The sequence below is a fragment of the Coregonus clupeaformis genome, chromosome 7, assembly GCF_020615455.1.
Source record: "Coregonus clupeaformis isolate EN_2021a chromosome 7, ASM2061545v1, whole genome shotgun sequence".
Lineage (NCBI taxonomy): Eukaryota > Metazoa > Chordata > Actinopteri > Salmoniformes > Salmonidae > Coregonus > Coregonus clupeaformis.
The window spans coordinates 14,612,967-14,640,792 of NC_059198.1; the positions used below are offsets into that span (position 1 = coordinate 14,612,967).

The following is a 27,826-nucleotide window of genomic DNA, read 5'->3' on the forward strand; positions in this document are numbered from 1 at the left end:
TGGGTTAATGAATGCTCCATCAGTCTTCCAATCGTTTGTAGGCGCAGGGAGTAGTGGTGTACATAGATGATATTCTTGTGTACAGTTCTACTCGGGCCGAGCATGTAGCCCTGGTGCGCAGGGTATTGAGGAGACTGTTGGAGCATGACCTGTATGTCAAAGCCGAGAAATGTCTGTTCTTTCAGGAGTCAGTTTCCTTTTTGGGTTACCAGTTGTCTGCGTCAGGGGTGAGAATGGAGGTGGACCGAGTGTCTGCCGTGCATAATTGGCAAACCCCAACTACAGTTAAAGAGGTGCAGCGGTTCTTGGGTTTTGCGACTTACTACCGGAGGTTTATCCGGGGTTTTGGACAGGTGGCAGCTCCCATAACGTCTCTTCTGAAGGGGGGTCCGGTGCGCTTGCAGTGGTCGGCTGAGGCGGACAGGGCCTTTGGGAGACTGAAGGACCTGTTTACCTCGGCTCCGGTGCTGGCGCACCCGGATCCCGCTTTACCCTTCCAAGTAGAGGTGGACGTGTCTGAGGCCGGTATCGGGGCAGTTCTTTCACAACGGTCCGGCACACCACCTAAACTCCGCCCCTGTGCTTTTTATTCTAAGAAGCTCAGTCCGGCGGAGCGGAATTATGACGTAGGGGACAGGGAGCTGTTAGCCGTAGTACAGGCCCTAAAGGTGTGGAGGCATTGGCTTGAGGGGGCTCAACACCCTTTCCTCATTCTGACCGACCACCGTAACCTGGAATACATTCGGGCAGCTAGGAGACTGAATCCTCGCCAGGCTCGATGGACTATGTTTCTCGCCCGGTTTGTGTTCAAGATCACTTACATCCCTGGGTCCCAGAACGGGAAGGCAGATGCCCTGTCCCGGCGGTATGACACGGAGGAGAGGTGCGTGGAGCCCATTCCCATACTACCGGAGTCTTGTCTGGTGGCACCGGTGGTGTGGGAAGTCGATGCGGAGATCGAGCGGGCATTACGCACCGACCCCAGCCCTCCGCAGTGTCCGGTGGGTCGGACGTACGTCCCGCTCGAGGTCCGGGATCGGCTGATTTATTGGGCTCACACGTCACCCTCCTCTGGACATCCAGGTATTGGCCGGACAGTGCACTGCCTTAGTACGAAGTACTGGTGGCCAACGTTAGCCAGGGATGTGAGGGTTTATGTCTCCTCCTGCTCAGTGTGTGCCCAGTGTAAGGCGCCCAGACACTTGCCCAAGGGTAAATTACAACCCCTGCCCGTTCCACAGCGACCCTGGTCTCACCTCTAGGTGGATTTTGTTACCAACCTTCCCTCCTCACAAGGGAATACCACCATCCTGGTCGTTGTGGATCGGTTCTCGAAGGCCTGTCGTCTCCTTCCCATGCCGGGTCTTCCTACTGCCCTACGGACCGCTGAGGCTCTATTTACTCACGTCTTCCGGCATTACGGGGTACCCGAGGATATAGTGTCCGATCGAGGCCCCCAGTTTACCTCCAGAGTCTGGAGAGCCTTTATGGAACGGTTGAGGGTCTCGGTGAGCCTTACCTCGGGTTACCACCCGGAGAGTAATGGGCAGGTCGAACGAGTCAACCAGGATGTGGGTAGGTTTCTGAGGTCATATTGTCAGGGCCGGCCGGAGGAGTGGGCGAGATATGTGCCCTGGGCCGAGATGGCACAGAACTCTCTCCGCCACTCCTCCACTAGACTAACCCCTTTCCAGTGTGTGTTAGGGTACCAGCTGGTTCTGGCACCTTGGCATGAGAGCCAGATCGAGGCCCCTGCTGTGGATGAGTGGGTGCGGCGCTCGGAGGAGACGTGGAACGCTGCACACGTCCATCTGCAGCGAGCCATCCGTCGACAGAAGACGAGCGCCGACCTACACCGCAGTGAGGGGCCAGTGTACGCACCTGGAGATCGAGTCTGGCTCTCAACCAGAAACCTGCCCCTCCGCCTGCCCTGCCGGAAGCTGGGTCGGCGGTTTGTGGGGCCTTTTAAAGTCCTGAGGAGATTGAACGAGGTGTGTTACAGGTTACAACTGCCCATTGATTACAAGAATATTAACCCCTCGTTCCATGTGTCTCTCCTCAGGCCGGTGGTAGCTGGTCCACTCCAGGACTTTGAGATTGAGGAGACTCCTCCGCCCCGTTGGACATCGAGGGGGCTCCGGCGTCACACTGTTCGGACCATCCTGGATTCGAGACGCCGGATGGGGGTCTCCAATATCTCGTGGAGTGGGAGGGGTACGGTCCGGAGGAGCGGTGCTGGGTGCCGAGGAGGGACATTCTGGATCCGTCCCTGCTGACCGAATTCCATCGTGGTCATCCTACGCGCCCTGCTCCGCGTCCTCCTGGTCGTCCCCGAGGCCGGGGGCGGCGCACGGCTGGAGCCGCACGTCAAGGGGGGGGTACTGTCACGGTTTCGGCCGAGGCGGCCCCTCCTCCTTGTTCGGGCAGGTTTCGGCGGTCGTCGTCTCCGGAGTACTAGCTGCCACCGTTCTATGTTTCTTGTTTGATTGGTTTTGTCTGTTTGTCACACCTGTTTTATGTTATGTCTCATTAAGCACCCTATTTAGTTCCTTGTTGTTAGTTAGGTGTTGTGTGTAATTGTTTTCTTGCCGTGTTGCTGCGCTACCTATTTTGGTGCGCTATTTAGTAGTTTGCCTCCTTGTTGTTTTAGGAGAGATTTACGCACATGTTTAGTGCGCCCGTTTGGTTACGCCTGTGCTCGCTTTTCTCGCCTCCGGGCTGTTCTTGGATTATTTTGTGTTGATCTACTAAAGACTTTGTTTGGACTTAACTTCTGCGTCCTGCGCCTGATTCCACACCACACCTACCTACAGCAACTCATGACATTGTAATGCAACAAAATAGGAAAAACGCCAAGGGGGATTAATAGTTTGCAAGGCACTGTAGTGCTGGGATCAAAGTAGTGGTACAGTACAAGAGCTTTCTGATAGGCACACATTGCTCTGGGTGCCAGTTTAGCAAAGTCTACGCCAAGTCTAGTTAGGTTGAAGAGATAAATATTTTAATGCTTCTTGCCATTGACATTTAGCTTCAGACCTTTTTAAGTCTCTGATCAGCCTTATTCAATTTAACGGTCAACTGGGATCTTCTGATATCACAAGCAGAAGTATAATTTTTCTTACACTTATGTATCATTATTCAATGCAGACATTCTCATATTCAATTAACATGGCAGACACTGCATAGTGTCAAACGTTCGTTAGAATCAATCAAATCCAAAATCATTCAGACACATTCATTCTCACCCTGGTTCCTTTTATAAGAGGAATTCCAACCCCAAGCACTGTGCTTCATGCTGTTGCATTGTTCACATTTAATGTCTAATAGATAAAGGCCCAATTTTTTTCATTAAGCTAAGAGCTTTTTCCATCCATCTACAATCTCATCCGTATGCAGATGTCATCTCTGGTCATTACCATTCATTTCAAGCTACATTTCTGAGAACTGTGTGTCACCTTTATGGCTCGGAGTGAAATTTGAGTAATGACGCTAATACGTTAACATCAGCTCTTCATCCAGATCTCATTACACATATGAACATACAGTAGTGGATATACCATGTTATTATGAGAAGAGGATGATGAATGTAAATATCTCTCCACTCAATCCCAAACCACGATTGAGACAATCCTACTTGAAAGTTTTCCCATTTGAAGAACTTTTATAGTTTTTCTTTAAAGAGGATTGGACTGGCACCGCATTTTCTCAATCAAACAGCTCTGGTCTCTCCAATGAAAGCTATAATGTTAAAACACCTTTTGACTTTGACACATTGCTACTTTGATGCGATTGGCACTTCCTTTTGAAAGAAGAGCGGAATTGATAACCTGGCTGTAGCAATGGCAGCAACAGACAGATACCGTTGACATTGTGGAATGGACATGTTCGTTAAATGGACATCTTACATAAAGAAAGGGAGCATTGGGTTAAATTAGCCAGGATATGCAGCATGGGTAATGACAAAAAAAAAATGGAAGTTTAAATGGCCACATGAGCTGAAAGGCTTTAGAGGCTAAGGCACTTCGGAAAAATGACTTTACAAGAGAGTATTCTCTGGCAAATCCAATGTGCCAGATATTGAATCGTAGTGAGGTGTTTGACTTGAAAAGACTTGGAAAATGACACGTTGCGTCACCTGCACGGTCTGCTGAATACCATTGTGAGACTCGACTTAAATTGGAATTTTGTCCAATTGTCCAATACTGTTCATAGACTCCTGCAAAATGTGTATTTCCAGGCTCCATATGAGCAGTAAGACAGTAAAAACAGTTAATAAATCAGTTTGAGGCCCTCTTTTGTCCCACAACTATTCTGAGATTAATATAAACAATCAAAGCTTTTACAGAGGGCCTTCTCTCCACCCTCTTGCCACAACAAAGGTTTGATTTCAAAATTCCATTACATCATCTAGAGTGAAACAGCTCCTGTGAGTTCCACATTGACCTTCTTAGACAGAAAACCGTCCAATTAGTTGATGAGGAGGAAGTGGTAGAGAGAGAGACCTTATCACCTGGATTTTGCCTCGAACTAACCGCTGCTGCAGCATTCAGCATTCACCCACACAACAGCTCCTAGCAGCAATGTTTTACTCCAAACTATAGAACGTGACTGTCTCAGTATTTCACATGAATTTGAAGTGAATCCCTCAAGCAGATATCAGGACCTCAGGCTTCGAGAGGGCACTCGCAGATGTTTTACTTTCTCCTTGAGACATTTTGTCCATCTTTTCAATGCTTTTTTTCCAATTACTTTACCACTACTTACGGTGTATACATGTTGTCTAAAGGGTGTAGTGAAGAGTGCTGTCTGTCTGGCCCACTCCTGTCCTCTGGGTTGATGACAGGGCAGTGATGAGGTGTTGGATGACTCACCAAACAGCACAGAGAACTATTACACATGCCATGTATGCATGTCTCACATTTCTGATGGGGACTAGCTTGATCTCACGCTTCTCAGGGGAGGAATTTAGGGGTGAGGCCTTTGAATAGAAGTGAATACTCATATTTCTGAATAGATATTTCAGAAAGATAAACAAACATTTAAAGGCTGTATTGAAGTTTGCAAAGTAAAACTACCACTTATTTGTTTAAGGCTGTTTTATGGTTATAAATTCATAATACAGAACACAAATGCACAGCTTGTATATAAAGGTAATGACAGGTAGGGTTTCCCTGTATATTATAACACTATACAGAAAATTCTCAAGCATTGACAAAAAACTAAATGAACACTGAGTGTTGAGTCTGTGGACCCATAGGGACACCAGAACAGTGTATAGCCTTATTCAAATATTTCCCAGAGTGTCTTTCAAGTACATTGTAGAGTTACCACCCATGACTGTATTTGTTAGTGACAGAGACATGGTTGTTGCATTCATCCATCTGCGCTCCTATAGACCAAGTGATATATATATATATATATATATATTTAACACAATACCATAAGTTTTTCATAAAGCCTTATTTTGAGGGTGTATATTTACCCTAATACAGGGGCCGGAAACTCATACACATCACTTTGATCCAAAACCACACCCATAATTATCATATTTCCCAGCATGCTCTATTGCAGTTAGATTTTTTTGTATTGTTTCTTTTGCATTGATTGATCAATCGTATGCTACACAAAGATAAATAACATCAAGGACCATCCTCCTCAGTGAATTTCTGAAAATGTAAATAGTGAAACAATAAAAAAGTGATAATTGTTAGATAAAACTATACTAAATATATTCACATCACCAAATAATTGATTAAAATACACTGTTTTGCAATAAAGGTCTATAGTAGCCTCAACAGCACTCTGTAGGGTAGCACCATGGTGTAGCCGGAGGACAGCTAGTTTCCGTCCTCCTCTGGGTACATTTACTTCAATACAAAACCTAGGAGGCTCGTGGTTCTCACCCCCTTCAATAAACTTACACAGTAATTATGACAACTTCCGGAGGATGTCCTCCAACCTATCATAGCTCCTTTGTACCTTTAGTTATAAGTGCATAATTGTACCCCAGTTCCAGTCGGTGCAGTTTAAGATGAGGGAAGACGATTATGCTTTTAATGAACATGGACTTATTTCTATTGCAGCATATTGGAAGACTGTCATTCATATTCCATTCACCCAGCTCAATGTAACGTTGATAGGTTTAGGCCAGGGTTTCCCTCCTGTGGGTGCACACTTTGTTTTTTTTCCTAGTACTACACAGCTAATTCAAATAACCAACTCATCATCAAGCTTTGATTATTTGAATCAGCTGTGTAGTGCTAGGGCAAAAACCAAAACGCGCACCCAGGGGAGGCCCCAGGTCCTCGGGACCTACACAGCTGATTCAAATTATCAAAGCTTGACGGTTAGTTTATTATTTGAATCAGCTGTGTAGTGCTATGGCAAAAACAAAAATGTGCACGGAGTTTGGGAAACCCTGCCTTACAGGGTTCAGCTATAGCACGTGTCAAACTCAATGTCTGCAGGTTTTCGCTCCTCCCTTGTACTTGATTGATGAGTTAAGGTCACTAATTAGTAAGGAAGTCCCCACACCTGGTTGTGTAGGGCTTAATTGAAAGGAAAAAAGAAAAACCTGCAGACACTAGGCCCTCCATGGAATAAGTTTGACACCCTTGCACTATAGTGACAACCTTTTCTGAGCTTGTAATACAATGGCCTGAAACTCATGGTTTACAGGCCACATTAGGCCTGCAAGTCACATTATGCTGGCTTCCAATGTGATGTGTACTCCTATTGGAATCCAGCCAGTGTGGGGATATCTAACTATTGCATTTTTTGGTCACTCTCAACATGTATTAAGAATGACTGCCAGGGTTGGGGGGAAACTAAACTATGAGACTCCCTAAGCATCTAAACTGGAACAACAATTTCAGTAATGGTGCAATAAGTCCAAGTAACATATTGGATTAGTTCAGAAAAATGTATGTGGTTTTATATTTGAGTAGCATAAGATTAATGAATTAATCAATCAATCAACCAATGTACATGCACAAACATAGATATGGAAACAAACAATTCAAAAACATCTACCTGCAATAGAGCATGCTGGGGAATATGATAATGATGGGCGTGGTTTTGATTCAAAGTGATGTGTATGAATTTCAGGCACCTGTATTAGGGTAAAACTCTCAAAATAAGGCCTTATGATATATGTATGCTATTGTGTTAATATATTATTTTTGTATGATAACATATTCGCTTAGGATCTCACTTGGTGAAGTCCATAGGACCAAAAATGGATGAATGCAACAACCATGTCTCTGTCACTAACAAATACAGTCATGGGTGGTAACTCTACAATGTACTCGAAAGACAAGGCACTCAGGGAAATATTGAAATAAGGATTTACACTAAGCAGTGTGTTATTTTAACACTGTTCCACAGACTCAACACTTTCAGTGTTGATGTAACACTCTCAGTGTTCATTTAGGTTTTCTAACACTTGAATTTTCTGTGTAGCTACAGGTCCTATCTAATTCATCTGCCAAGAATGTAAAGTTCTGGCATGTGTCAAGAAACTTATGATGTGCTTATGACACTGTCATGAAGGTTGAAATACTAGAATGTGTTACCCATCTTTTGAACCAATGCAGAATGAGGTCATGTATAGAAAGTTATGTTGCTTTAAATACTGTTAAAAAATAATTAAGAAACTGCCTGTTCAACAAAAAAGTATAACTGTCATAACACTGATAATAATTATTACAGCTAGCTCCACTGTTTTCAACCATACAGCGGAAGAAAACATACTTATTTGTCTCTTCCATCAGGATGTCCAAATTGAGTTCATGGATGTGCAGTACTATTATGTATGTTATTATGTTAGCAGTTCAGAAGGTTGTCTCCTCTTCCGCTCCCCCGTGCCAGAGAGTCAGTCTGACAAGGCGTGATCCGGGATCCCGTGGACATTGGTCAGAGTCCACAAAGTCCCATGACTCCAGGGAGCTAAGGGACCCTGTGGCTGACCCTGTGCCCTCGAAGGCGTAGGTCTTCAGGCAGTCAAATGGCGGCACGTAGGGGTCCTGATCCGCTTCATCCAGCCTGTCCATGATGAACTGTTTAAAGACATCGTCCTCTGGGCCGATGAGGAGGGAGTGGCGGAGGGACATGGACATTCTGATACTGGCCGCCACCTCCTCTCTGCGGAGCCTCCTGTCCCTCCTGCGGGGGTGGGGACGGAGGGGGACAGCAGGCTGACAGAATCCCCCCACGTCACCCCCTCCTCCGCCTCCTAGTTCTCCGTAGTGCAGCACCTTCTCTGAGACCCTCTTAGGCAGCTCCAGCACCTTCTCCGCTCTCCCCAGTCCCTCCTGCTGTTTCCTTCTGTGTCTCCTCAGCATCAGCATTACAATGGACAGCACTGGAGACACAAACCAACAGGAGATCATTATGTTTTAAACACACAGGCTGGCAAACTGAGAAACAAGCATTTCAGGTCTGGATTGAGTATGCACACTCTTTAATGACATGTGCACTGCAAATAATAGGGTGGGCTTAGATGTTACTATTATTTGGGTTAATGTGGAAATCTTTAAGGGGAAACATTGAGAAGAAACAAGTGGGAAAATTAGATGCATATCTTAATTATTTTATTTCTGAGAATTTTCCTGAAAAGCAGGAAATGCAAACTTGTAGTGTATTTGAGTTTTAAAAAAGCTTCTAAAGTTTGAAGTTTCCACTTGAAAATGTCAGACTTGATTTCCCTAATGAAAATTTACCAACCCCTACAAAAATGTCCATTAAAGGTAGTGATATGACGTAGATGCAGAAAGTTAACAGCATAGTAGCTCAACTTCTCCGCTGTTTCAGTGCCATGGCTACCACGCTTTGAAAAGCATAAAGTGAACCCGTGCACATGCACAGATACTGTGTGTGACTGTGTGAGAACAAAGTATTGCATCTCGCTCATCTCAATATCTGTGGTGCTGCTCATGGCAACTTCATTTCGCTGAGTCTACCTGTAATTATAATCCACATAATAATTCACATTTCCTGTTGCTGCAGGATTATTCTCCTGCTGTAGCAAACTGACTCAAATTAAGATCCTACATCTGTACCATCATTTCTGCTAATACTGTAAAATAATATTTGATCTGAAATCATCATTCATATTGTATCCTTATACAGTATCCAACAATTATTTTGTGTGCTGTTAAGCCTAAGGGAGTAGTGGAGTAACCTTGTACAACCATCCGGAAGTCTCGCGAGCAAGCACTGGAGTGCTAGTAGCGGATTGCTTATTGAGGCTAGTATTGGAGTGCTTATTGTCTTGTTTTCATGGGGTATTGCACTCATGTGAGGGGATGTTAGCCCAGTAAGCATAGCTATTCATATTTAATGTGATGGGCATAAGGATTACCCAAAGCAACAGAGGTCATTATAAAGCTCTATACTATTGCAATCCCATCAATGTCCCATGATGGCATTGGTATTGATGCATTGCCACAAATAAGCACATTACTAGCTGAAAAAGCACACCATTATTTAGCTTTGCTAAGCACTTAGAAGTTTTACATTTGTGTTAAGGGCACACTGGTGAGTTTGAGTAAAATATTACTATTATTAATGAGAGTGGGATACGTTTCAGAGACATCCAACTATATAGCCACACACTTCATACTTGCCCAGTTGATTTGAAGTGGAACTGCACTAGCTCACACTAACACAACCGGTCTGTAACTTGTAGATCTGAAACAGTTTATTTTAATCATGATATGTTTCCATGTAAACACATTCAAAATGAAGCCATAATATCGGATCCAAGGCATTTTAATGCAATAACGCATGAAAAAGAAAATCCCAGATATGCCCATTCCAAGGGTACAGTGTCACTGACCTGTGAGTGTTGCCAGGCAGACCAGGAAGCCCAGCAGTGTCTGGAGGCTGACCCCCATGGAGAGGGCCAGGGCCTCCACCCCGCCTGTGGGGCAGTGGCCGGCGGGCTGACAGCTGCACACGCTGATGGTCAGAGTACTGGTACTGGAGAGGGCTGGGGAGCCACTGTCCGCCACCACCATGGGCAGCAGGTACTGGGTACGGTCCCTACGGGTGAACGAGCTCCGCCGTGCCAGGATGCTAGCACTGTTGTCTGTGGTGGATAGGAAGGATCTATTTGAGGAGCGAACCTGATTTTAAAGCTTTAAGGTATGTATGGTGTCCATGTTGAGACAGCATCACAGGTCTATGAAAGTTGCTTTGAACATGTGATGATGTCCTAATATGAACACCGTAAATATCAAAGCTTTTCTATCTTTTCTTTCAGTGCATAGCTACACAGATGCTTAAGTGATGTCAGATTGTATTCATAAATAGTTTGAATAACAGTTAGAGGATCTATCTGTACTCAACCTTGGTTGTCCCTGATGGTGAAATTGGGGTTAATGTGCTTCTCAGGGACCATGGAGAAGTAGAAATGGTGTCCCTCCACAGGGTCGTCCAGATCCACGGCGTTGATCAGTTGGATGAGCTCCAAGACACACAGACATAGCTGTCAGACCATTGTTCTGACTGACAGTGATTCTCATTGAGCATCGGAAAATAACAATAGCATTGATAGTCCTACCTAGGGCATATCCCCACATTTAATTAAGACAGTCAATACAAGGTCACTGACAAACTAACTGAGATAGCCTGTGATTGTGATATAAAACCTGCAATTCAGCATTGTCCTCTCTGAGATACAAACCTTGTGATTCAGCCTATAGCCCACATACCTGTACAGAAGTCAAATGTTGCATTATTCTCAGTGAAAATAGTGAGGTGTCCATCCTACCTCTCCTGACTGTGTGCCCTCACAGATATATGGCTGGTAGTCTCCGGCAAGCATTGGCGCATTGTCGTTTATGTCCAGCACTTTGATGAACACCACAACAGACGAGGATAGATGGTTCTGCTCTGCAGTTGTCAAGATAGACATTTGTTGGAGTCCGTTGGACACATGTATCATAAATGCTTTGGAAAAGCTCTGTCACAAAGGCAGTTTAACGTGATAAATGTTACTGCAATAGTCACATCTCCTTGAATTACAACAGTGGCACAAATCATCACTCAATCCCAAAGCAGACAGGATATTGGACAAAATGAAAGCTATAAAAACAGTTTAGAGCTTTTCAGGAGAGTTGAACATTGTGCTTCCCTTGAGGTTAGATGAAGATGGTTCAGTATACCAGTAAGCTATTGCCAGTCATAGTGCATGTTTGCCATCATAGTGGATATAGATGTGCTTTTCTCTGTATTATCTATACTTTATTGTATTGTATATGAATGAGAGAAATTCTCCTTACTTGTTTCCTTGGCGTTTAAGGTTAGATTGTGCCAGGCTGCTTCCTCACGGTCCAAAGGTTTCGCAACAGTTACGGTCCCATTCTTTGGGTCTATTTTGAAAGCTTTTGTGATATCACTGATTTTGTCAATGGAATATCTGGAAGAGAAATCACCAGGACACACAGTTAGCGAGCAATGCAAACATTGGTTTCTCATAGCTGAGCAGACAAAGCACAGCGATTCCACCGAGAGATCCTTTGAGGAAACTGTTCAGTTTTCTGTTTCCACCGACACATATTCAACGGGCTCGAACAAAGCCCAGTATGACAGAACAGCAATTCAACAAAACAGTATGAAGAATTGTTGAGAATGTTATTGTCAGGTGAATGTTTCTCACAATGCTGTGTATCTGAATAAAATACAATTTCAAAACATCTGAGTAAGGTCAAAGACAGATAGTATTTTTTTCTCCAACTTGCCTTCCTGTGAAGGCCTCCAATAGAAGCTACAGTATACTGTGAGTGATATGCAGCACCTGCCACTCTTTAACACTGCTGGGCTACAGGCAACAGCGCTGTCTCTGCAGCAACGTGCCCCACTTGCAAATGACTCTAAATCTGAATTCCACATGCCACCTCATACGTCTCTTTATTACATTTCTAGCTTCCTCTGCGAGTCGCTTTGTGATAATACCACAGTAATAGATAGAAAAGCCTGTGAGGTATGAAGAATAGCCATGATTTATTCAACAGGCCTCATTTCCTACTAAAGTAATATGAGGTAAATATGACCACGTACGGGCTATCCACCGAAATCAAGGGTCAAATTAAAAAAAGTCAGTAAGCACGTTTCCAACCACAGTCATAGCGTATAAAAAAAATCATGACAGCTGTAATGAAAACAGGAAGTGTTGGTATAATTTCAGAAATGTTGACAGACAATTTGTTAGTTCGTCATGGTGGGATCTTTTTGTGTCGATAAAATGAATTGTGACAAAGGTAACGATTTCTTTCGCAATGGTTGATATAATAACCATCATGTTGAGGTTCATTTGCAGTCATGCGATGCTATGTTGTGTGGTCCTCGGACTACGATTTGAGACAGCATGTACTGTTTATTAGGCTACAAAAAGTTATAACGAACTTCACTGTGTGGTGAAAGTGCACGGTGATGAGTTTGATGTTCCTTTGCTATAAATATTGAGGGTCTTAATTTGTATGATGATCGTTGCTTAGCTACCAATTAACAAATAAGAATGATCTTGCTCTTATCCATCTCATCCAGTGGATGATGCTGAGGGGAGGACGCTCATAATAATGGCTCATAATAATATATTTGATACCATTTCACTCATTCCGCTCCAGCTATTACCACGACCCCGTCCTCCCCAATTAAGGTGCCACCAACATCCTGTGATCTCATTATATAACCTAACCTGTCAAGTTTATCAGTGAACAGTTGTCTAGAGAGAGAGTGTGAAAACCAGATTGGGCAAGTTTGCCATTAATTGCAATAGTTTGTGTGACAAAACCATTGATAGAGTGGAAAATGCAATGGAAACATCTGTTTTTTATTTGGTACACTTTAGCGCAAAAGTGTTTTTTATGTGCACTATGTCATCACGCACAGCCTTTTATTCGCAACAAGTCAGTTTTGATGAAAACAAACCTCTGGTGGGAAAATGTGCTTATTTTGTTAATGCTGATTTTATCATATTCGCATGAAATTCTGTCGCAAAATGGATGGAAACCTAGCTAGTGACACTATTAGAAATAATGATTGTTTTACTCCAAGGAGGCATCCGTCTACCTGTGAACAGCTTAGACTGCTAACTTAGCAGTGCTAAGTGCAACCTATTGCTGGGGTTAGGAGGCGGGACATCTGTCCAGGTTATCTCCTATTTGACAGTCATGGAGGGTCACTTTACCTGATTGGGTTGTTGATTGCATCAGTGTCTCTGGCGCTAACAGTGCCAACCACAGTCCCTGCCACCGCATTTTCCGGAACCTTCCACTCATAATCGGGCGCCATGAAGATAGGGGGCTCATCCACGTCCTCGACGACGATCTTTAGGGTCGTCCTGTCCCGAAACTCGTTGTAGCTCAGAAAGCGGGTGTCTATGTGATCGTTGACAGCCTCCGCAGCCATGATGAACCGTCGCTTGCTCTCATAGTCCAGAGGCTAAAAAAGTTAAAAAATCAATAACAGCTCTTTGTAGCTAAGCTCTTACTTGAAAGCACATTTTGGTACAGAACTTCTAAAATACCTCTTTTGTTGATCGATTTTCCAGCAGTGTGATATAGTATGCCACTTTAGATTAATTGGCCAAAATAATGTATTATGAAGACATAACAGTTTCACAAAACCTGAGAACCAGCACACTGCTCTCTCCTTTCAAGTCCCCTTTCCCCCCAATTCTATCAGATTGGACGAGGAAAATGCTTCATTCGAAGTCAATGAGCCACCAGCTGTGGTCTTGCACTTAACTGATGCAGTATTTAGATTGACAGTCAATGATGAGCCAATGATTTTTATAACAATTATTTCAGCTCCATTCAGTTCCCCTGTGTCTTGAATTGAATAAACAGCATATCGAGAAGAGCCAAAAGACAAGTCTACTGTAAATGAATTGCGCAATAGAGGAAAAGGCCATTCAAAGACAGAACTAACCTAAAAATAATATTCTATAACCATAGACAATATGAAAAACACAAAGCATAAAGAAGTCAAAAGATGTAAGTACGGTGTCCATATTAGAACAGCATCACAAGGATGTAACACTTTGCATTGGTGGCTAAAGTACAGTAAAGTATAGTGTTTAATCTGTGTTCACCTTGGCCAGGAGGACCACCCCTTCCTGTGTGACTGGATCCGTTTGGATCTTGAAGGTGGCGCTCTCCTCCAGGTCCTCTAGACTGTAGTTCATCCTGGAGTTGATGCCCACGTCACCATCGTCTGCCATGATCCTGCCCACCGTGGTACCCACCGCAGCAGACTCCAGAACAGCAAAGGTGTACATGTCTGGGGAAACAAGAGCCCAAGGAAAGTCCAAGGAAATAGATGAATAGTTACATCTGTTCAATTGATTCTGCTACCAGATAAGGAACTTTTGTGAAAACATATAATATGTAAAATTACATTTTACATAGCTTTTCACATTTCACATGCCTGCAAGAAATTAATAAGGACTGTCCTTTTACTTATTGTATGCAAAGTTTCTAGTAGTTTCCTGTGCGGCTGAAGAAGTGTGGCGATTAAGTTGTGAATAGCCAGTCAAGGGTGTCTGCAGTAGTGTGGAAAAATATCAACAGAAATCATTAGAGGTCCATAGGAACCAATTGTGGTGAGGCATAGATAAATCATAACAGGTGATGGGTCTATATAATCCTGGCCCAACTCTAATAAGATGATGAGAAAATGTGATTGTGTCTTTAAGTGAGTCTATTTGGATGACTGCCACATGTTGTGGACGCTCAACAGACTACCCAAAACAAAAACAACAAACAACTACTCACTGATAATAAATGTCAAAGGTTCCAAACCATCTTACACATAACAGTGTATTGGTCAGTGTGTGAGATATATAAGTCATAAACATGTAAGTAACTATTGGAAGCACACTGCATCTCAAATAGCATAAGAATGACGTACTTTGTTAAAAGTGCTGTCCCTGTTTTCCCATTTGAGAGAAATTGATTTCTTCCCTTGGCATTCATTTAGAGAGGTTTATCTCAGAGGAAGCCAGGTTTGTTTCCAAAGGTCATGACAAATGTCCTTTCATGTGTGAATGATTAAATTCATCCAGCGGGCTCACAAACAGACACACACACACGCAGTCGCGCCACACACACACACACGCACTCGCGGGCACACACACGAACATACACACGAACATACACACACACACGCTCGCACTCTCTCTCTCTATCTCTCTCTCAGAATATACATATGCTTGTGTGTTTAAACTGCAGTCTACAACAAGGAGTAAGAGCAGAATACAACTGTGTCATACAAACTAAAGAGGCTGAAAATACTCATACTCACTTCCTCTTTTGTGATGTGAATCAGCATGTGCGAGAGGATTTGAAGTGGCACATTGACTGTGTGGAAGTGACTGATGTGACTCACTGTGCTGGAAGGTGGGTCCGTTGTCATTGACGTCCGTCAGGCTGATGGTGACAGTGGTGGAGGCAGAGTAACCACCGCTCAGTCCCAGCATATCTTTCACCTGCACCACCACCAAATACTGGTCCCTAGCCTCCCTGTCCATGTTGGCCATCGAGGTCATGATGATGCCTGATGGTGGGGGAGGGAGAGGAGAGAGAGAGAGAGACAGAGGAAGGAAGGAAGGTGGAGACAGAGAGAGAGTGAGAGCGAGAGAGGGGGGGTAAAGAGAGAGATACCACCCAGAAAGAGAGGGGGGAATTCACACAAATCTATCTTATGTTCAATAGTTTGATAATCAATTAAATCAAGTACTTGCTCTTTAAAGATCTTGAACACTGAACATGACATATTTTGATATATTCATGGTCCCATGTGAATGTCTCTACAGTATACACTGCATGGCCATAAGTATGTGGACACCTGCTCCTCGATCATCTCATTCCAAAATCATAGGCATTAATATGGAGTTTGTCCCCCCTTTGCTGCTATAACAGCCTCCACTCTTCTGGGAAGGCTTTCCACAAGATGTTGTAAAATTGCTCCGGGGACGTGCTTCCATTCAGCCACAAGAGCATTAATGAGGTCGGTCGATTAGGCCTGGCTTGCAGTCAGCGTTCCAAATCATCCCAAAGGTTTTCGATGGCGTTGAGGTCCGGGCTCTGTGCAGGTCAGTCAAGTTCTTCCACACCGATCTCGACAAACAATTTCTGTATGGATCTCGCTTTGTGCACGGGGGCATTGTCATGCTGAAGGGCCTTCCCCAAACTGTTGCCACACAGTTGGAAGCACAGAATCATCTACAACGTCATTGTATGCTGTAGATTTAAGATTTCCCTTCACTGGAACTAAGGGGCCTAGCCCGAACCATGAAAAACAGCCCCAGACCATTATTCCTCCTCCATCAAACTTTACAGTCGGCACTATACATTCGGGCAGGTAGTGTTCTCCTGGCGTCCGCCAAACCCAGATTTGTCCGTTGGACTGCCGGATGGTGAAGCGTGATTCATCACTCCAGGGAACGCGTCTCCACTGCTCCAGAGTCCAATGGCGGTGAGCTTTACACCACTCCAGCCGACGCTTGGCATTGCGCATGGTGATTAAGGCTTGTGTGCGACTGCTCGGCCATGGAAACCCATTTCATGAAGCTCCCGACAAACAGTTATTGTGCTGACGTTGCTTCCAGAGGCAGTTTGGAACTCGGTAGTGAGTGTTGCAACCGAGGACAGATGATTTGTACGTGCTACGCACTTCAGCACTCGGTGGTCCCGTTCTGTGAGCTTGTGTGGCCTACCACTTTGCGGCTGAGCCGTTGTTGCTCCTAGACGTTTTCACTTCACAATAACAGCACTTACAGTTGACCGGGCAGCTCTACCAGGGCAGAAATTTGATGAACTGACTTGTTGCAAAGGTGGCATACTATGACGGTGCCACGTTGAAAGTCACTGAGCTCTTCAGTACAGGCCATTCTACTGCCAATGTTTGTCTAAGAGATTGCATAGCTGTGTGCTCAATTTTATACACCTGTCAGCAACAGGTGTGGCTTAAGTATCCAAATCCACTAATTTGAAGGGGTGACCACATACTTTGGTCATGTAGTGTATCTCTCAACTATACCTGTCTTGGGCTCCACAGAGAAGTATGGCTCCCCAAGTAGGATGGAGTAGATGAGCTTGGCATTGTTTCCAAACAGGGGATCATCAGCATCTGTAGCTGTCACCTGGGCCACGGTGGTCCCTGTGGAGGGGGGAGAGGATCACACAGGCAGGCTTGGCTCAGGCTGCAGCCTTCCAGCCACCCTCCAGCAGCCAACGGGGAAATAAAGTGATTATGCCACATTCCTACAGGGTCTGTCTGTCTGGCTCAGGGGTGCAGAGGGAGGCGGTGTGCAGGGGAGGGATGGGATGGGGCTGGGTGCCCAATGCTCACTGTGGCCTTTCACTAGGCACTGAGGCTGGGCAGGTGTGCGTGACAACCTCTCCACCCTCCGCCGTGACATCTCTCTTTCTCTCGCTCTCTCGCTCCCTATCGTTCTCTCTTCTCGTTTCTCTCTCTCCACCACTCTGTCACTATCTTTCTCTGTCCCTCTCTTTCAGTCTACATGTCTATCTCTGTTTCTTCTAGCGACCACTCTCTCTCTCTCTGTCTCTCGCTCTCTTTTTTTCTATCTCTTAGCCGGGGTATTACTTTCTGTATCTTTCATTCTCTATGACCACCTTTTCTCTTTTCCTCTAATTCTCTCTCTCGCTTCTTCTCTTTCTCTCTCTCTATCCAAGTCAAATGCATTATGATTTATTACAAGAAAGATATTATTCTGCAAAGGCAGATTACATATAAATTGAAATGGTTATGCTTGCTCTATGAAATGACACTAGTAATGATAACATTATTTACATAAAATAAATAATATGAGGGATTCAGAGGTATGATACACAAACCAATACTTTCAACTTCCTGAAAGGGCAACAGAGGACAGATACAGTGGGGGAAAAAAGTATTTAGTCAGCCACCAATTGTGCAAGTTCTCCCACTTAAAAAGATGAGAGAGGCCTGTAATTTTCATCATAGGTACACGTCAACTATGACAGACAAAATGAGAAAGAAAAATCCAGAAAATCACATTGTAGGATTTTTTATGAATTTATTTGCAAATTATGGTGGAAAATAAGTATTTGGTCAATAACAAAAGTTTCTCAATACTTTGTTATATACCCTTTGTTGGCAATGACACAAGTCAAACGTTTTCTGTAAGTCTTCACAAGGTTTTCACACACTGCTGCTGGTATTTTGGCCCATTCCTCCATGCAGATCTCCTCTAGAGCAGTGATGTTTTGGGGCTGTCGCTGGGCAACACGGACTTTCAACTCCCTCCAAAGATTTTCTATGGGGTTGAGATCTGGAGACTGGCTAGGCCACTCCAGGACCTTGAAATGCTTCTTACGAAGCCACTCCTTCGTTGCCCGGGTGGTGTGTTTGGGATCATTGTCATGCTGAAAGACCCAGCCACGTTTCATCTTCAATGCCCTTGCTGATGGAAGGAGGTTTTCACTCAAAATCTCACGATACATGGCCCCATTCATTCTTTCCTTTACACGGATCAGTCGTCCTGGTCCCTTTGCAGAAAAACAGCCCCAAAGCATGATGTTTCCACCCCCATGCTTCACAGTAGGTATGGTGTTCTTTGGATGCAACTCAGCATTTTTGTCCTCCAAACACGACGAGTTGAGTTTTTACCAAAAAGTTATATTTTGGTTTCATCTGACCATATGACATTCTCCCAATCCTCTTCTGGATCATCCAAATGCACTCTAGCAAACTTCAGACGGGCCTGGACATGTACTGGCTTAAGCAGGGGGACACGTCTGGCACTGCAGGATTTGAGTCCCTGGCGGCGTAGTGTGTTACTGATGGTAGGCTTTGTTACTTTGGTCCCAGCTCTCTGCAGGTCATTCACTAGGTCCCCCCGTGTGGTTCTGGGATTTTTGCTCACCGTTCACTTGTGATCATTTTGACCCCACGGGGTGAGATCTTGCGTGGAGCCCCAGATCGAGGGACATTATCAGTGGTCTTGTATGTCTTCCATTTCCTAATAATTGCTTCCACAGTTGATTTCTTCAAACCAAGCTGCTTACCTATTGCAGATTCAGTCTTCCCAGCCTGGTGCAGGTCTACAATTTTGTTTCTGGTGTCCTTTGACAGCTCTTTGGTCTTGGCCAAAGTGGAGTTTGGAGTGTGACTGTTTGAGGTTGTGGACAGGTGTCTTTTATACTGATAACAAGTTCAAACAGGTGCCATTCATACAGGTAACGAGTGGAGGACAGAGGAGCCTCTTAAAGAAGAAGTTACAGGTCTGTGAGAGCCAGAAATCTTGCTTGTTTGTAGGTGACCAAATACTTATTTTCCACCATAATTTGCAAATAAATTCATTAAAAATCCTACAATGTGATTTTCTGGATTTTTCTTTCTCAATTTGTCTGTCATAGTTGACGTGTACCTATGTTGAAAATTACAGGCCTCTCTCATCTTTTTAAGTGGGAGAACTTGTTCAATTGGTGGCTGACTAAATACTTTTTTTCCCCACTGTATATAGCCTTTATATTATTTTATCATTTCAAATGAGATTATAATAATATAATAATAATATGCCATTTAGCAGACGCTTTTATCCAAAGCGACTTACAGTCATGCGTGCATACATTTTTGTGTATGGGTGGTCCCGGGGATCGAACCCACTACCTTGGCGTTACAAGCGCCGTGCTCTACCAGCTGAGCTACAGAGGACCACCAGATTAAACAATTTATTTAATTAAAATGCTCTTCAAGGTACATTTCAAACCTGTATGAAATCTCCTGTAGCATGTGAGGGACCTCAACTCACAAATCACAACTCCAGTGCTCAGTAAAATACATCCATATGCGTAATTTAAATGTTTTCATTTCAAATGCTCTTCAAGGTACAGGTTCAGGTAACATTTCAAACCTGTATGTAATCACCTCTACCATGTGACTTGAGGGACTTCAAATCGTAACTTCATGTGCTCAGTAAAATTCAAAAGATCCCTCAACTAAGATTTCTCATCATCCATATGCATAATTTAAATGTAATTTACTGTGTCACTGCCCATACTAGGAGAGTCTTCGTCTCAGCAGGAGTTATTTCAAACTTCTGCATAGACTGTGGCTGTCTTAATATGGACCCGTAGTTTGTGCAACATTACCCATGGGACACATCTCAGGGATGCTGGAGACATAGGGCTCGTTCTGGAACTGGGGGATGTTGTCGTTGATGTCTTGGACCTTGATGATGAACTCTGACTGGGGCTCCACGGGTTCGTTGGACTTCCGAGCAAGGGCATGAGCCTGCAGGAGGTAGAAGGCCTTCTCTTCGCGGTCCAGCTTCTGCAATGTACGGATCTCTCCTGAATATTCATCGATCTCAAACATCTCCCCAGCACCTTCACCCGACAGTATATACTTGATAGCGAAATCCCCTCTGTCGTAGTCTGATTTTAGCTGAGGGAAAGGAGAAAAGGAAACACAATTATTTTTTTCAGAATGGGTTTTATTCAAGTCCTGTCAACCTAGAATTTAGTCAAAAGCCATTGACTGCTATAATGTAGGACATTTTCATTCAGGGCATAACTGGTACCTGGCCAATCACGCTTGGAGTGGGGTCCTCCTCTGGGACAAAAAGCTGTTTCCAGATCCAGCCCCGTCTGAGTCTCTGGTGTAGGGCAGTGGTGGGAGACCCCTGGCCCAGCTGGTGGTTGGGCTCCAGACTGTGTGGAGCTCTCACCTTACTCAACATGCAGCATGATGTCAAGGACAAGATAATAACTAAGTCCAGCAGACAAAGATACCGCATTGTGTTAGTCTGTTGATCCGTTTTCTGATCAGCCTCTCCCCGTGGTTAGCGCACAGAGATACAGATGTCACTCATTCATTAAAAAGGTTCCTCTGAGCGTCAGAGAGACACAGTGATATGGCGAGGACCTCAGAGAGGTGGCTGGCCACCCTGCCGTTGGCCTGTTGCTGTAGACAGTCATTCTGCTGTGGAAGGGACAAGGGTGGTTGGAATGGATGACTTGTTTCAGAAGATGAATATTCCAACATATTCATAAGATTTTGTAACATTTATCAAAATGGAGATGATGGGTGAATTAATTCTGGTCAAAGCAATTTGACCACATTGAGAGATGGAATCCTCATCTGAACAATACAAAACCGAAATCAATTTTTAATAAGAGGAGAAGCAAGTCATCTTTCATATTTGATTGTTGTTTATCTAGCTGACAAGATGAAAGAGTATTTTTACCAGGCTTTCACACAAATCTAAATACCAGCCGTGGCCTCTATCAACCCCTAGTCAAACACTGTATTTAGAGACATGAAAATACAATTTAAACAGTGCAGCTTCAACAGAGATATCCAAGAAAAATATATTAAGTTGTTGTGTTTCTGCTGCTTGGAAGGATGCTCTAATGCTGGGGTTTTGACTTTAACTCCTTTGAGGATAAAAAGCCTCCTCTGTTTTATGAGGAAACAAGGCCATGTATTGTATTCCATGGGCAAGCAGTAGGACCCAAACATCATTCCTTCAGCATGAGACAGCTCTCTGCAGCTGACTAATCAAGAATTGGTCAGACATTGACAATAGAGACACATGCGCCTGAAAAGCCCAAATCAGAATGGATGTCCAAGTCCAAGACCATAAAATGTCTTCCTCGGAAAAGTGGAGCTTCGGTCAAGTATAGGACATTTCAGGATGACTACATGTCTAATAATAGTTCTGGAAGGGGGAGTTTAGGGAATGTGGAAACCCAGCTACAGGCCTGGTCAATATTAACAATGGAAACAAAGAGATATGAACTGTAGAACATATTTGACTAATCTTATATTAATAAAATGTAAAACATGTTGTGTTGTACACAAAAACTGAACTGATAATTCTAGTGCATTTTAGTGGTTTTAATTCTAGTGCATTTTAGTGGTTTTCTGTTTGAGCTGATAAATCTTTATTTTTTATTTTTTTATAAACTTTTTGACAGTGCCATAATGACAACCATGCAATATATCTGCTGGTCGCTTCTGCCATTGACAGAGAAACCAATATGAAATCATATCTTTGTTGGTGTCTCTGTCATTACAGAGATGGCTTGTTTCTATTTTAGCGTCTTTCTAATCTACCGTTTCCCTCAGATTGTCTTCATGCTATTCCCAATTTAAATCTTGTCTCATAGAGATGTATAACTAAGTCAAATAGTTGCTGTCTGACTGTTCTCTCCTGATGCAAACATTGCCACACAATTCCTTTTGTGTCTCCTGTTCAGAGAAACTCTCCAAATTACTTTGGGATGAGAATGGCTTAAAGGCCCAGTGCAGTCAAACACGTGATTTTCCTGTGTTTTATATATATTTCCACACTATGGAGGTTGGAATAATACTGTGAAATTGTAAAATGATGATGATGCCCTTTTAGTGTAAGAGCTGTTTGAAAAGCCTGCATGAAATGTCACCCTGTTTTGGTGGGATGGAGTTTTGGCCTGCCTGGTGAAATTAACAGGCGGTAAATTAATTACAAAAAGCTCTCACAGTCTCACCTCAGAATTAGATATTCATACATTTTTCTCAAACGTAAAATTTCTAAGTTGTTCCAAATGTCCGAAGTGTTTGGTTACTCTGTATCGTTCCAAGGTTTAGGCATTAACTCAGAATTCTTAAGGTTAGGCATTAACTTCGAATGGTTAAGGTAAGGGTTAAGGGTTGATATAGGCTCAAAACTAAAATATCTAAAACAACTTTCTATCATTGGATTCAAACATGCAACCTTTGGAATCAGATGCTTACAACCATCTGCCATCCCCATCCACAACACCCTTGCAAAACCAAAGCCTATTTGAAGGGGAAAGAGCTCACTGTTGCCCCTAGTGGCCGGTTTCCATGTCTTCTCCCGATGTCCTTAGACATGGATAGACGTAGAATACTGACTTTTATGATGGATGACCTGCCTGATTAATTAATAGAGCAATAAGAAAAATAGTTCCAAACCTCTCTGCCAATAACAGCTAGTTTTCAGTTTTTCCCTCCCCACTCAGACTACTCCCAGACAGTCCTAGCAAAATTCTAGCTTGGGAAATTGCTCTTTGCTAAGAAGCTATTTTTGTTTATTTTTAACCATTTTAATTGAAAATAATCACAGTAAGATACTTTAATTGTTATCCAGAAATGATTTGATATTGAGATTTTTTAAAAGGCTGCATTGGACCTTGAATTCAAGATATGAAATAGTAGTTTCATCAACATACCATCAAAATGAGAGTATTCTATCAGTGAAATGTTTGCAGTAGTTTAACATTTTGAATGTTTCTGTACATTCAGAAATATAGATCTTCAACGTCACCAGAGATAATGCTGTGTGCAATAATATTAAATAATACAATAATACTGTGTGCATTGTGGAATAAGTAGTGGTCGTCGTAGTAACCATGGAAGTAGTCTGACTGCCTAATGGTCATATTTAATCTCGTCAAGCTCCATACATTACAATGTGATGGTAGAAATCTATTACCAATGCCCAATTTCTTTTCAAAATTCAATTTGGTCGCACAATGTGAGTGAAAGTGTATATGTTTGTGTGTAAGTGCATCTTAACTGAGCATATTCATATCAGCACGAGCCTCGTAGAGTGACATTCCAATTAGTGGCCAGTGAATCATAAGGTAATGATGGGCCTTCATAGGGCTGCCAAGCAGGCTAACTGAACGCTGATGGCCAAAACTAGAAAACAGCCTCCGACGCTACTGAGGCAACTCCCAGTGTTTAACATCTCCCAACTAGTTACGCTAATAAATATCATTGCCAGATAAGTCACACACCACCGTGCTGGCTGACACACTGCCCAACAGATCTAGAGTAAGTTGGCTAACAAGATGCAATAGAAGATGGTGCATAGACTAGGCAGAAAAACAGCACCCATGGTTTTATACAAAGGCTCATAAAGATATGGTGCTATAGGCAGGTCTTTCACTGAAGTCTGTCCTAACTCATAAGTGCTGCGTCGTTTGTCTAGAAATACCTAATGCCATGACAACAGACTAATATGAATACTGCAGGTTTCCTTCCAATCCATATTGTATGCTGAAAATGCATGTCCATTAGCATTTTCTTTTGCAATAGCTTATTTCCATCATAATAAAACTGAAATGGGATCTGGCTCAACGGCATCAAGTAGCACAATGAAACATGGCGTGGATGGCACAATGAAACATGGTGTGGATAGTGGTGCAAATGACGCTGGGGTGTTGATCCGAGCAACCCCAAAAAGTGCTCTATTTTCCATTTGCTGCACCATTTGAATGTATTTTTTATGTATAGGATCAGTGAGTGTAGAACCTTGCGGTTGGCAGCCATTTTTTTCTGTAGTAAGCATGAACATGTACACTTCTCCACTACTCCACGACGAGTGAGAATGAGCTGGGGTCTCGCAATGTTAAGCACTAGATGCAGTGAGACCGTCACATTATTTTCCTATATGTGATCTCATTGAGATATTAAACATTCTCCACATCCCGCTTCACATACTGTTAAACTACTTACCTGCCATTTCTCAGAACTGGCTGCATTAAGCATGTGTGTAACGTGCCGTAAGGCCCATAAGTGTAACACAAGGTAGTCTATGTAGACAAAGATGTTATAACAGAGTAACTACAGTGTAATAAGACATGTAATAACATTATAACACTCCAGTAAGGGTATGCCCATCGCAGAGTACATTTTTTGTGTGTGCAGAGCAAGCTGTGGAAAATATTTACTCTCTGTACTTTCATCCCTGGCATACAATCAGCGGAACAAAGTAACAGTAAAACAATTGTGTAACTAGTAACTTTCAAAAAAGTTGTATGCCTATAGATAGCCAGCCTGAAATGTCACTTTAATACAAAACACTGCTGAATGATACCCCTTTGATTTCCAGCAGACAGATAGAATGGTTGATCTCCCTGTGAAGAACCAAACCATCATTGGATCACTTCACCAAAACTACATGCATTTTAATTGGTCATTTGGGAGCCCATGTTGGGACATGTTGTTTACTGTTCTGCTTCAGAAAGCAATGTCATCTACCTCTCCTAAATCAGGAACATGAATACCCCAAGCTGAACAAAAACAATGGCAGAATGTCACGCTACCTTGTACTACTTATTAGAAGTCTTACTGTATTTGCGTGTTGTTGTGTTAGTCATTAGTATCTACAATGTATCACTAACGTGGTGATTTTCTAGTGAAAAAAAAAGTTAATTGTTATCCTTTTTAGACATCCTTTGTACACTCACACTTTGATATTTCTATGAATAAATTGTTTTGTATTGTTAGTTTCATAACCAATTAGAATAATGCATCTTAATGAAGAATGACAATGTACACTATAGAGTTCAACATGTTCAGAGGAGTTCTTAATTAAGACAATAATATCTCCAAAGTTTACAATGTCATTCTTCATTAAGATACATTATACTAATTGATAATCTATTTCATACAGGCAACTGTAATGATATGTGTTAACCAGTAGAGACAAATGGGACTAACAGCTTAAGATGCATTGGGCAACAGTGAGGTCATTCTATAGCTATGACATCTGGGTGTTTAACCCTTGGCCTTCAATGGTCACACCCCTGTGGACATTAATTAACATAATATACAAATCCCCATCAAAGTCAGTCTGTTTAAACTAGAGATATGTGTTTGCAAGGGCTGCATCTCAATCCACCAAATCCGCCGATATCACCCTTCCGCATCTACGGTGAAAGGTGGCAGACCTAGAGCGGTGTTTGTCAGACCATGAGACATCCCAAAATGCGGTCTTCATACGAAAACGTCTGAACGGTTTGGCCTACAAACTATTATGACCTCTCTATTATGTTCACTCTATTGAACGCTGAGACTCTCACAAACACCATGGTGTTCTCCGTTTTGCCCTAGGATGCCCACAAACCTCACAAGACTCATCTGAAGGTCCCCGGTACCAGTTAAAAATATATATTGAAGTATATATGGAGATAGTTCAGTGCCTAAAATAAGGGGAGAAATACATGTAAAAACATGAATAATAATAGTTATCTGATCTTTCTTATATCGCTCAGATATAGGACAACACTTCAGAACAAATTTTCTTTAGATTTTTTGGGGGACTATCTGTTGTAGTGAATATGCTTTTCACTGTGTTTCCATTAGTTAATAGCAGTAATGCCAAATGTTTCATCCAATATTTTTTTTGTTAATTTTTTTTGATACCTTAAAGGGTCTTAAAATTCCAAATAAAATAGCTAAATGATCCTTTGTATGACCATCTTAAAACAATTCAATATGTTAGCTTAGAACCCCCGGCTTCTATCGCAATATTTATATTGTTAAAGGCTTCATAGAACATATGATGTACTCTGCGAGACAAGAAAATCCAGATTTTTATATGACCGTATATGAACAATGATGAAAGTATTTCTTCAAACAAAGTTTGTCTGGTCCCAGTTTCACATAATCCAGCATTAGTACTCAGTTACATGTAATAACTACATGTTAAATAAAAGAAACCATACCAATTTAGAATTGAATAATCTCTAGTAGATCTATCTCTATACCCTTTATTAATTTCACATTCTGAAAGAAACATTAGCTACACCCACCTTTATGCGTGATTGTCCTCTCTTTAAGCCACTCTTCAACAGCTGCTACCAACAGAGAGCATCATGGTGTGGAAGAAAACACACAGTCTGGTTAACTAAGGGCCCTGGTACTGCAGATACTGCTTTTTAGACCCAATAACAGTAGCACCAAATGGACATGGTTCTCACAATGCGCAATCCCTTCCACTGACGACCTCCCCCTTTCTTCTTATTTTCTCCCATTTTTCTCTCTTTCTCAAACTTCCTGTGAAAGAACAAACACTGGCACTATTGTCTGGGTGCACATCGGAACAGTGCTGAACACTCACAGCCTTCATTGCCATGCAAATAGCCCCAGCCTGGAGATACAACAGGATTTCTATCTTTCTACCAGGCTCTCGCTTGCTCTCCCTCTCTCTCGCTCCCTCTCTGTTTGCGAACAATCCGGCACTTATTAGAATCTTGCTGGTGCGGCAGGATGGCATCCAACGAGACTATTTCTGTGAGTGATAAGAGGGTTCAGTCTGTTTTTGACATTTAAGCCTGAGGAGAAAGATGGAGAAAGCCCTCGACATAGGCCTCGTATTGATATTGACACGAGTTTTGAATTCATGTGTGTTTGGACGTGAATCGTCTGTGGACACTGTGGGACTATTGTGGAGAGTTCACGCTACTCTAGCTGTTGTCGAGGAATGATTATCCCTAATGATAATGGTGCTCACTCCAATAACTAAAATATACTTTGCCCCTTAGGGCAAACGTAAATAACACTATGTTAAAAAAAGATTACACAATAGATTTTCTGCTCCCCGACCAATAAATTAGCACTGGCACTGAGGAGCAGGTTGGAAATCAGCTTCTTCGAAACTATGCATGCAGAAGATATCTGTAGATTTGCTCTGTGGCAGAACTTTCTTTCTTGGTATGTACACTAATTTGATATGCTAACTAACCTTAAAGGTAAAACATAATTAAAAAAAGAGTTGATTGACGCATCCGTGCTTTAAATAGCTGTGTTTATGCTAGAGACTTACCGTTTCTTTTAGTGTCTGCAACTCAATCCCTTCTTTCCGCAGATATAAAGTTTATGCCTATTCCATAACATGGGGCTTGTGAAAGCAGACTTTTTCTACACATGAGAGGATCTTGACAAGAAAATCATCACGAAATAGTTTGTAAAACCTGAACCGTGGGCGCTACAAACACATAAGTCACCACCATCGAAAGTTGAGACTCTCATG

The 27,826-nt window shown here is 42.8% G+C and overlaps 1 protein-coding gene across 1 annotated transcript; it reads right to left on the reverse strand.

The window, feature by feature from the left end:
- Positions 1-6,526: 6,526 nt before the first annotated feature.
- On the reverse strand, positions 6,527-26,774 carry LOC121569929 (cadherin-7). Its single transcript, XM_041881274.1, has 12 exons — positions 26,607-26,774; positions 20,579-20,979; positions 20,148-20,442; positions 17,047-17,166; positions 15,394-15,561; positions 14,099-14,286; positions 13,193-13,446; positions 11,286-11,422; positions 10,775-10,896; positions 10,351-10,468; positions 9,839-10,090; positions 6,527-8,362 (listed from the first exon to the last, which is right to left on the reverse strand). Exons 2-12 carry the CDS (start codon positions 20,792-20,794, stop codon positions 7,833-7,835), a joined length of 2,400 nt encoding a protein of 799 aa, XP_041737208.1. The 5' UTR covers positions 20,795-20,979; positions 26,607-26,774; the 3' UTR covers positions 6,527-7,832.
- Between the last annotated feature and the right edge of the window lie 1,052 nt (positions 26,775-27,826).